Source organism: Spermophilus citellus (assembly GCF_964194105.1).
Source record: "Spermophilus citellus genome assembly, chromosome: X".
NCBI classification, from domain to species: Eukaryota; Metazoa; Chordata; class Mammalia; order Rodentia; family Sciuridae; genus Spermophilus; species Spermophilus citellus.
In genome coordinates, this window is record NC_138190.1 from 117,075,609 (window position 1) to 117,087,205 (window position 11,597).

An 11,597-nucleotide genomic window follows, 5' to 3' on the forward strand; every position below is an offset into this window, starting at 1 on the left:
GAAACCCTGTTGCAAAATAAAATAAAATAAAATAAAATAAAATAAAATAAAAAGGGCTGGGATGTAGTTCAGTGGTAAAGTGCCCCAGGTTCTATCTCTAGTACTACAAAAAGAAAACAAAATGTCCCCTAGGAACAAAATCACCCCCAATCATCTGACTGTGCCAGATCATTTAGTTTTTTTTTTTTTTTTTTTGATGAGGGTTTTCTACTTTCCCTCCCGCTTCAGACACACGTATAGAGTGTGTACACAGGTGCACATACATGTGCACCCTATTGATTGTGACATCTTTGTAGGTCACACTTGCCTCTGGCTTCCCAAACCCCTACTGAGGCTTTGCACACCTAGGAGCTTGACTTCATTGCATAAACACTCCTGAATATGACATCACCAGGGCAGTGTAAATACTTAATATTCCACCATTCTTTTCAAGAATTTATAAGGGGGTTGGGGATGTGGCTCAAACGGTAGCGCGCTCGCCTGGCATGCGTGCGGCTCGGGTTCGATCCTCAGCACCATGGACAAACGAAGATGTTGTGTCCGATGATAACTAAAAAAATAAATATTAAAATTCTCTCTCTCTTAAAAAAAAAGATACAAATGCCTCCTGGGTAAGATTACCTTTGGAATTAATTTTTAAAAAGAATTTATAAGATATACTCCATATTTAATCCAGTTCCCATTCCTGCTAACAGTAGCTACCTGGTATGTTAAAGCACTTAAAATGGTGATTAGCAAGAATCAGAGTTCTATAACCTTCTCATTTGCAAAATGGGGGATAATCTGGTAGAAATGATCCTTTATAGACATTATCAATCAATCCTTATCAACCTGAAGTGGTCAGGTATGATTCTTCTATGTCTCATAAAGAGCATGTATCCACAGCTGGTTCAGAGATGGAACTGGGATTCAACCCTAGACTTGATGCAGAGCCAAGATTTTCTTATTTTTGGTGCTGGGGATTCAATTTAGGACTTCACATATGCTCTCTTGCACTCTACCCCTGAGCTATATCCACAACCCCAATGCCCAATCTTTTCTCATGACCCCTGACTCTTTTGCAAGGCCTTGAGGTTTATGCTACTATTCTAAATTAGAATCATGGAATGGAAAAGGAATTGACATCAGTCTCATGTACCCAGAATGGTGGCTGACACACAAGTGCCCAATAACTTGCTAAAGACATCTCTATATATTCTAGTAGTTGTTAGGCGTTAAACACAATTCCCTGGAAACTTGCAAGTCAAGGGTAATACAGCAGTACACTAACGTGGTAAAAAGCCCAACACTGCCAGTAAGATTTTCATTGTGCATATTAACTCAGCTGCAACTATTATGTCAGGTAATGCTGGTAACAATTTGCTACATGGCCAAAAATTAAACTTGATCTTTCAGGCCAAGCTGAACTCTCTCGAATCTAGGTTTTGAGACTGGCAATCTTTTTGTTAAGAGCCAGTAGTAATATTTTAGGCTTTTACAAAGGCCAAGTCTGCATCAAGGTGAAAATAGCCATGAAAATGTAAATAAATGCATGTGGTTGTGTTAACCAATTTTTACCATGCGCAGTGGTGCATGCCTGTAATCCCAAATTAGGAGGCTAGGCTGAGGCAGGAGGATCACAAATTCAAAGCCAGCCTCAGGAATTTAGCAAGGCCCTAATCAACTCAATGGGGGATGTGGCTCAGTGGTTATGTGTCCCTGGTTTCAAAAACTTTAAAATGTAAATTTTGACTATCAGGTATCCAATAAAATATTGGATTTGATTTCTTTCAATCACTTAAAAATGCAATAGGCTAGATGCAGTGCATACTTTTGATCCCAGTGATGTAGGAGGCATCACTAAGCTTGTGGATAGCCCCAGTCTCAAACATAAAAAGGGCTTCGGGATGTAGCTCAGTGGGACTGTGCCACGAGGTGATGCAAAGCAATAAATATTTAGTTTGCAGCTATACAAAAACAGAGGGCACACACCTATTTGGGCAAATGAGGCAAGACGACTGGTCCACTCTAGGAGTTTGTGACTAGCCTGGGTAATACAGCGAGACCATCTTATAAAAAAAGTAAAACGGATTGTAGATTTGTGCCTAGATCCTGCCAATCTCTTGTTTCACCCTCAGGTCTGTGATGATATGTGCACGACACATAGCAGGTTTAGGAGCCACTAGCCATAGGGATCTATTTAATTACAATTAAATAAAAATCTTAAGCGCAGGGCACTGGGTTTGATCCTCAGCACCACATAAAGATATTGTGTCCACCGAAAACTGAAAAATATTTTTAAAAATTCTCTCCCTCTCTTTAATCCAATAACCTTAAAAACCAAAACAGCAGTTCATATGTTTCACATATTTATTAGCAAACCAACCCAAACCAGTACTACAGCTTCTGTGACACTATCCAGATAGGGTAGACATTTTCAGGTGGATGTGACAAAATGATCACAGCTTTGATAAATATGTGCGCCATTTCACGTCATTCCTTATAGACCCAGCTTGGTTCTCCTCCAGTGTCTCCTCTTGGAATTGTACCTACACAGAAGGAAACTGACAGTTACAAAGGCAGCCTGACTACAATTTAGCTGTCTCCATTCACCATAAACTTGGTACAACAAAATTCAAAGGTCCCAGTTTCTCCTTCAACAAGTTTGGATTGTTCTTGAGAGTAAAATTATTTGTTACATTTGTGTAAGAACTGGGTCAAACCAAATTTTAACCTCAAGATGATTGATCTCAGACTAGGTTCTTAACTGGGACTCAAGTAGAAAGGAAACTCCTTCTTCCCCTCCCCTCCATGGGTACCCACACCCACTTTTGATTCACACAAAAGCTCCTGCATTATCTTTACAACAAATTAATACCCCATAGTAATAGTGTATTCCAGAGCTAAAGCAATGTCTGAATTGTCCATGTCAATCTGTCATGATTTTACCCCCAGAAGGCAAAATCAAAAATGATCAACATAGCTTTTCTTTCAGCAGGATAATGGCAGTACTTCCACAAAATGAAGCACTGTAATTGCAACCTGCTCTCAATTAATTTTAAAAGTTGAAAGAGGGGCTGGAGATTGTGGCTACATGAGGCCCCAGGCACCAGGCACACACAAAATAAATAAAAGTTGGAAGATAGCAAATGTCTCCAACTGTATGAGACCAGAGAACCAGGATTATCTATTGAATTAGGCACTCCATTTTATATACATTTTGTTCATTCCCACAACCCAAAACACAGATATCATCAGTTGACAGGAACATGGAAAGGGTCCCAGTTTCTCTTTCAAGAGGGACCCACTTGCTAAGCTCACCCTCTACTGTCAGCTTCAACACTCTACCTCCTGTATGTGGTCTTCTGAGCTGTTATTTGGAAAAGCCAGTGAACCTGGTACTTAATTTTAAACAAACAAAAATTGTGTATTTTATTTAACACTCTAGGATTGTGATTGTCACTGCAAATTTCACTCATTTCTGATGCTTACTTTTCCTCCCTTCAAGATTTGTCTTAAAGCCCACTTAGTATGAGAAGCAGGCTGAAAAAGGCATAGAGGAAACCACAGTTTTAGTCCTAGATGACCTTGGAGGTCCTTGACAACAATTCTAGTGATGTCTTTCTTCCAAACTCATCAATTCAACTATTTCTGCAGTAGAGGGCAGTGTTGCAATCTTAAAAAAAAAAAAAAAAAAAAAAGCTGACCACTTCAAAAACTGATTTTGGGGGAGCTGGGCTATAGCTCATTGGCAGAGTGGGGTATGAGGTACTGGGTTCGATCCTTAGCACCACATAAAAATGAACAAATAAGCCAGGCACAGTGGCACATGCCTGTAATTCAAGCAGCCTGGAGGCTGAGGCAGGAGGATCGCAGGTTCAAAGCCAGCCTTAGCAAAAACAAAACAAAAAAACTTCACAAACAAATCCAAAAACAATAAAAAAGGACTTCAAAATGTTGATAGATGACAGATTAGATTACATGTAACTTTCAACTGCATGTTTATGCCCTAAAAGTAATCTGAAACAAAGAATAGTGTGTGTGTGTGTGTGTGGTGTCTTACCTGATTTTATTACCAGTTTTCATTCGAATCCACTGGGGAATGGGACGATTTTGCTTTTGTTTCTTGGCCAAAAATCGCTTGATCCTGAAAGTCTTGTGAGAAGACTGCAAGGAAATGCAAACAACTTAGTGATACTAGAGCCAGCCCAAAATGATTCAAATTTTTTTTCCCCTCAATCCAACAAACATCTCAGTGGATATACAAAAAAAATTTTAAAAAATCATCACCCAGCCCTCAAATCCTAAGAGTTCTCAAAAGGCATCAGAAAACTCAGGCAACCAAACTGGGAATTGGCTAGGGCTGGGGAACTTAGCTTAATGGAAAGACCATAGCTTTAGGTTAACCAGAATACCTATCACTTGTAAGTCAATGAGCCTCAGTGGCCTACTTTGTAAAACTGGGGAAATTTACTTTGGAGTGTCATTGTGAAGGTAGATTCTGCCCCACTCACCATTTTGTATTAATCCCACCTCTTCTTTTGGTACTGGGGACTGAACCTAGGGGCGCTGTACCACTGAGCCAAATCCCCTGCCCTTCTTGCCCCCACCCCCTTTAAATTTGAGACAGGGTCTCAGTGTTGTGGAGGCTGGCCTCGAACTTTTGATCCTCCTGACTCAACCTTCCAGGTTGTTGGGATTTCAGGTGTGCCCAAATTGGTAATCATACCTCTTTTTGGCTTTCATGAAGGGCTGAGGTCATCTAAGTCCAGCGTACCCTCCACCCCCTCAAGGTCAATCCGGCAGAATTGCAGATCTATAGCCTAGGCAACTTAGCCCAACATACCCTTGCATTATAGGGGCCATTATAAAGGAATAACTACAACTCTCTCCCAGCCCGCAGTAGCAGTTGTATATTTTATCAATAAACTAGAAAACATCAAATACCGATCCCCTCCATACCTAGTAACCAACAAACACAGTGATGTCATTTACTAAAAATCCCCGTATCACACAAAACCCCCATTCTAGGCAATTAAGCTCAAGTCTCTGAACAAATGACTAAAAATCCCTGCAATCTTGTTATGGGTAACACTCCTGGATGCCCCTTCTGATGCCGAGCATGTCGTGCACACTACAGGCAGCCTGCTGTTGGTCCAAGTTCAGGCAAACCGGGCGGGAGCGGGGTTCACCTCGATAATCACAGTTTGCACCAGCAGGGAAGCAAAAATCCTTGCGCTCGCCGGGACCAGCCAGACTCTTAGTGCGCTTTGGACTCTTGCGCGCCAGCGCAGCCGCCCCTCCCCGAGTGCTCCTGCTAGGCCTGTGGGTTAGAGCAGCAGCCAAACTGGACCGTCCCTTGAAAATACCTTTAAAATACTCCTGCCCCTCGACACTTCACGCGGCCCCGGCCAGCCGTTGGCGGCTCTGTGTCTAGGAAAGCCATCTCCGAGCCGATGGCGGCCGATAGACTTACCATGGTGAGGGACCGAATTCGGTGCTTGCACGACAATGGCCGAAAAAAGGCGAAGAGGAGGAAAGAGGGCGGAAGAACGCGTTTAGAAGGCGCCACTGAGAGGTGGAGCTTAGGCAGTGATGCTTTGCGCCAGCCAGCGACTAGCGCCTCCCTACCCGCCAGCCCAGCCTCCCATGGGGCCCCTGGAACCTGCGCATCTTCGTGAGGAATGAAATTCACTTGCCTTCACTTCCGTAAGTGGGTTTCCCAGGAGCCAGTCGGTGTGCTAGGGGCACTCCATTTCGGCGGTGAGGTAGACAGCCTGTGATAAGTGCCAAATTAGAACCTCTTCCGAAAGCAGAGGGGGGAGAGTGGGTGGGGCCAACCCCTCGGGAGGGCGTGGAAAGGGACCGTCACCCCCAGGTGCCGGCGACTTCGGGCCTAGACTGGGAGCGCGCCATGAGTAGAGGGGCGGGGCTAGAGCTCCCAGACCGGATGGGCGGGTGGGAGCTCTAGGCCTTTTCCAGGACTGCTACAAGTAATTTCTAGCTGCTTAGGAAGTGCAGCGGCAGTACTACGTGAGTCCTGGAATCCTAGGGACGGACTTGGAGTTTTGGACTAAGGAAGCCCAACTTTGCTAGGATGTACAGGAATTAACGGCATGCGTTTGGGATGCTAGTGCTTCTAGTTTTCATTTTTTCTTTTCCCCATTTATAAACAAAAACCTCGTGCTGAGGGAGTATGTTAGTGGTAGAGCACTTTCCTAGCACTTTCCTGATTCCATTCCCAGCACCGCCAGAGCAAAAACTAGAAAACCTCTGTATATCTTTGCATTCACCTCAAGCATTTTGTTTTTGTTTTTAAATTTTTATTCTAATTAGTTATACATGACAGTAGGATACATTTTGACAGCCCATACATAAATGGAATGTAACTTCTCATACTTCTCATTCATTTGGTTGTACATGAACCTCAAGCATTTTTGCGCCAATGAATTAAGGCAAGAGTTTTTAGTCTTGGGTCCAGAAGAGTACGTTTATACAGTTCAGAGTCCGTGAATTTGGATGGAGAAAAATACACCATATTTTCACCAAACTGACTGATTTCAACACTTTGTTTATGAATGTAGCCAGAGACCACAGTGGTGTTGCATAGTACCTGTGACTTGGTCACCTATAGAAACCACAAATGGTATCACAGTACATTACAGTTAATGTAGATATTTCAAAATATTTTTTACACACTTTTTTTTTTGAGAGAGAGAGAGAGAGAATGAATCTTTTTTGTAGATGGACACAACACAATGCATTTTATTTTTATGTGGTGCTGAGACTCGAACCCGGGCCCGCCTGTACTAGGCAAATGCTCTACCGCTGAGCCACAATCCCAGCCCAACACACTCACTTTTTAAAATACATAGCTGTTAGATCCACAAATAGAACTGTTTAAAAGCTCATGTGTTATTGTAGCACCTTTTTCTTTTAAAAATATTCTGATAACTATATTACAATGTAACTGGTTTTAATTGTAACCTTATATACTTTGTTTTATACATTTTAAAAAATTCTGAAACGGAGCATGCATGTAATCCTAGCTGTTAGAGGCTGAGGCAAGAGGATTGCAAGTTGGAGGCCAGTCTGGGCAATTTAGCTAGATCGTGTCTCAAAAAAAAATTTTTTTTTTTTTAAAGAGAGAGTGAGAGAGGAGAGAGAGAGAGAGAGAAAGAGAGAATTTTTAATATTTATTTTTTAGTTCTCGGCGGACACAACATCTTTGTTGGTATGTGGTGCTGCTGAGGATCCAACCCGGGATGCACGCATGCCAGGTGAGCGCACTACCGCTTGAGCCACATTCCCAGCCCTCAAAAAAATTTTTCAGGGGGAGTACCAGGGATTGAACTCGGGAGCACTTGATCACCGAGCCACATCCCCAGCCCTATTTTACTTAGAGACAGGGTCTCACTGAGTTGCTTAACATCTCATTTTTGCTGAAGCTGGCTTTGAACTCGCGATCATCCTGTCTCAGCCTTTGGAGCCACTGAGATTACAGGTTTACAGGCGTGAGCCACCATGCCAAACCACTGCCGCAGTCTTGGCTGGGCACAGAATCACGAGCCACTCAAGCAGGAACAAAACTTTATTTTCAAAAAGCCACCAACACTCTCAGAGCCAGCAAGCCAAAACCGGTCCTCCCACGCGGGCGTCCCTGGAACCGGGGGTCCCCCGGACCTCCCCCGGAATTCCCTCCTACTATCCTTCCCCAACCAATGGGAACTCTCCATGAGTCCCGTAACATGAATCCCGTAGCAAGCCAAGGTGAACAGCGGGAGTCCAATTTCCATATGAATGTAAATCTTAACATAATCATCTCAGTGGCTAGCTGGCGTCACTTTACAACCAAAGGTGCCATACATCGTATATTTGCTTGTGGCTCCTAGCATCTGCCCCCTTCTGTTTAATTAAGGAACAAGCAATGTGGCTAGGGACCGTGCCTGGTAGGTTGTCCAATTTAACATATGGTTCTTACCCGTCATGGGAGAACTGACCTTTAGGCGTCAGCTTCCTGTCTTAGGTTGAATCCACTGTAATCAGAGCAACCCGTCACTGACTACCAGTCCAGCATTCAGCCATGCTTGTGGATAGGCCTATGCACCAGTGGGGGGGTGAGGTTCTTGCCTCACCTCTGTTGGCCCCCAAATTTTGCCTTGGTGCCAGTGGGGGGGTGAGGTTCTTTGCCTCACCTCTGTTGGCCCCCAAATTTTAGACCATCACTAGTAGAAGGGAGGAGGATACAGAAATGCCACGACACCAAGCCAATTGATGGCTCCTTTGGAAAAATTGCGTCACTGGTGACACCATCAGCAAAGATATGCCAGTATTTCCACAATAAACATGGGGTGAGCTGGCAAGGAAATTGCATCACTGGTGACACCATCAGCAAAGATATGCCAGCAGTACCACAATTCGGTGCACCAGATGATATTTTACAATGTATGTAACTGATATATAGTCCAGGCAAGTTCTGCAAGCAGTTCAAATTGGAGGAGTCTATCAATATGTCCATTTCCTCCCAAAGTAAATCAAGTCCTTGATTGAGCATTACTTGTTGAGTTATATTCATTGATGCATCAGTTTATACAGTTTATTGTGATAGCTATCATAGAATCTGTAGTTTGGTTTTATCACAGTCTTCACCGGAATTGGGATGGAGATGGAAATTCTGGCAATGATGCTAAAGAGACATTATCCTGAACAGAATTATTAAATATAATGAAAAGGAAAGGTGAAAGTAAACAAACAGATCTGTTAAACTCCTTTAAAAACAATCCTTAACAGCTGTTTACCTAATTTAAATTAAATCATATAAATCACGTGAATAAAGAAAAAATTCGGATCCATTTTTTCATGAGCGCTCCTCATATAAGAAATATGGACATACACACATACAGACATACAACACAAAACAGAAGTGTGCACACAACATACAACACATAAGACAATAGTAAATAAAGGCCTTGTAACTATACCTAGGTGAAATCTCCATTGCAATGTTTAAAAACTCCACAGTCAAAAAAATAAAACACAGTCAAAAAATAAAACTGATCAGAAAAACATTAACCTAGGTTTGTATGAGCTCAAAAATAAAATAGAACTTTATGATGTGGAAAAATGCAATAATAAAATAGATATTGAAAAAAAAAAACCACCTTGGTTAATCACTGTCGCAGAGGTAAGAATAGCCAAGCCGGAGCTCTGGATGTCAGCTGTTATGGATTTGAGTCAAATCATCTTCTTTTTCTGTAGAAATTGTTTTAGTTAATCTCTCTGGAATCCAAATCGGTTGCTGTTCATCCTGTGGGAAAACACAGACAGCGCCCCGATTCCAGACTATCACTGGATCTGGGCCTTTCCATTGTCCTGTTAGAATATCTTTCCAAAGTACCTTAGGCTTATGTACATTTTTGGGGTACAAATGTCTTTCCGCAGCACTAAGTCCCGATGAATCTAAATTTAAAAAGTTTAGAGTAAAAAGGGTTATTTTAAGTTTATCTTTGGGGGATATATACCCCTTTCCAATTCTCTCCTTTTGTTTTAATAAGTACATTTTAATAGTTTGATGAGCTCTTTCAACTATGCCTTGTCCTTGTGGATTGTATGGAATTCCTGTTATGTGAGTAATACCAAATGATGAGCAAAATTGTTTAAAAGAGGAGGAAGTATAACCAGGACCGTTGTCCGTTTTTAACTGTTTTGGAACGCCCACAGTGGCAAAATTTTGTAAGCAATGAGCTATAACATCTTTAGTTTTTTCTCCGGCATGAAGGGAGCCCATCAAAAATCCGGAAGAGGTATCAACTGTAACATGTAAATATTTTAATTTTCCAAATTCTGGCAAGTGTGTGACGTCCATCTGCCAAATATGGTTAGGTATCAGTCCTCTAGGATTGACTCCAAGATTAACTTGTGGTAAAAATGTCACACAATTTTGACATTGTTTTATTATATGTCTGGCTTGTTCTTTAGTTATTTTAAAACGTTTTTGTAAAGTATTAGCATTGACATGGAACCTTTTATGAAAATTTATAGCTTCTTCTATTGTGGAGAAAATATGTATGTCATGTGTAGATTTATCTGCTAGTTCATTGCCCATACTAAGGGCTCCAGGCAATTCTGTATGTGCCCTGATATGACCTATAAAGAATGGATCTTTTCGGTCCCAGATTAGACTTTGTATAGCGGAAAACAAAGAGAAAACTGTAGAAGAAGGTGAAATCCTACCAGCATCTTCAAGGGATACTATAGCATTAACTACATACTGACTATCAGAAAATAAATTAAATACAGAATCTTTAAACATCATAAAAGCTTGTAATACTGCATTAAGCTCTACCTTTTGAGCTGATTGTTTGGGTACTAAAAATGTAAAAGTTTGATCAGGAGTAACTACTGCTGCTGTACCATTGTTTGACCCATCAGTGAATATATTTGGAGCATTTATGATAGGGGTTTTTCTTGTCATTTTTGGAAAAACTACAGGGTGCTTAGACCAAAAAGACAATAAAGGATTAGATGGTAAGTGATTATCAAATGAAACACTAGTTTTACACATGATTATTGCCCAAGTATTTAACTCATTAGCTAACTCATCAATTTGATCCATAGTATATGGAGTAATAATTTTATTGGGAGAAATTCCAAACACTCCCTTTGCTGCTTTTATTCCTTTGAGTATTAATTGTCCTACAGCCTCAGGATATCTAGTAAGAATAGTGTTAGGAGAATAAGATAAATGTATCCACAATAATGGACCTTCCTGCCAAAATACTCCTGTAGGAATATTTTTTGTTGGTAGTACAATAAATAATAAAGGCAAACTTATATCAATTCTATCCAAATGCATATTTTCCATATATGTTTCAATGATTTTTAATGCTTTTCTTGCTTCAGGCGTTAACATGCGGGGTGAATTTGGATCTGATGGACCTTTTAGAATATCAAATAAAGGTCCTAACTCTCCTGTTGGTATGCCTAGATAAGGCCTTATCCAATTTATGTCTCCCAATAACTTTTGAAAGTCATTAAGTGATTTGAGTTGATCTACTCGTATTTGAATTTTTGGTGGACGGACCATGGTTGAGGATAATAGAACTCCTAAATAATTAATTGGAAGATTTAATTGTACTTTATCTATTGCTATCTCTAGATTATAATTTTTCAGTAAGTTTGTAAGTGTGGCATAACATTCTAGTAATGTGTTTTTATCTTTATGTGCCAATAACACATCATCCATATAGTGAAATATTTGTAGTTCAGGATTTTGGTTTCTAAGTGGCTGGATTGCTTTATTAACATAAATTTGACACATAGTTGGGCTGTTAGCCATCCCTTGAGGGAGTACTTTCCATTCATATCTCTGATCAGGACCTTCATGATTTAGTGCAGGGATAGTAAATGCAAAATGTGGACTATCCTCGGGATGAATTGGAATTGAAAAGAAACAATCTTTAATATCTATAGCTAAAACATGCCAGGTTTTTGGTAAAGCAGACAATTGAGGAATCCCTGATTGAGCAGGTCCCATAATAACCATCTCATTATTAATGGCTCTTAAATCTTGTAATAATCTCCATTTACCAGATTTCTTTTTAATGACAAAAATGGGA

The 11,597-nt window shown here is 40.9% G+C and overlaps 1 protein-coding gene across 1 annotated transcript; it reads right to left on the reverse strand.

Annotated features, from left to right (window-relative positions):
- Positions 1 to 2,326: 2,326 nt before the first annotated feature.
- On the reverse strand, positions 2,327 to 6,414 carry RPL39 (ribosomal protein L39; the record flags this gene model as incomplete). Its single annotated transcript, XM_081277742.1, has 4 exons — positions 2,327 to 2,528; positions 4,043 to 4,146; positions 5,456 to 5,644; positions 6,400 to 6,414. The coding sequence occupies 4 exons, from the start codon at positions 6,412 to 6,414 to the stop codon at positions 2,480 to 2,482; spliced, it is 357 nt and encodes a 118-aa protein (XP_081133868.1). The 3' UTR covers positions 2,327 to 2,479.
- Positions 6,415 to 11,597: the final 5,183 nt, after the last annotated feature.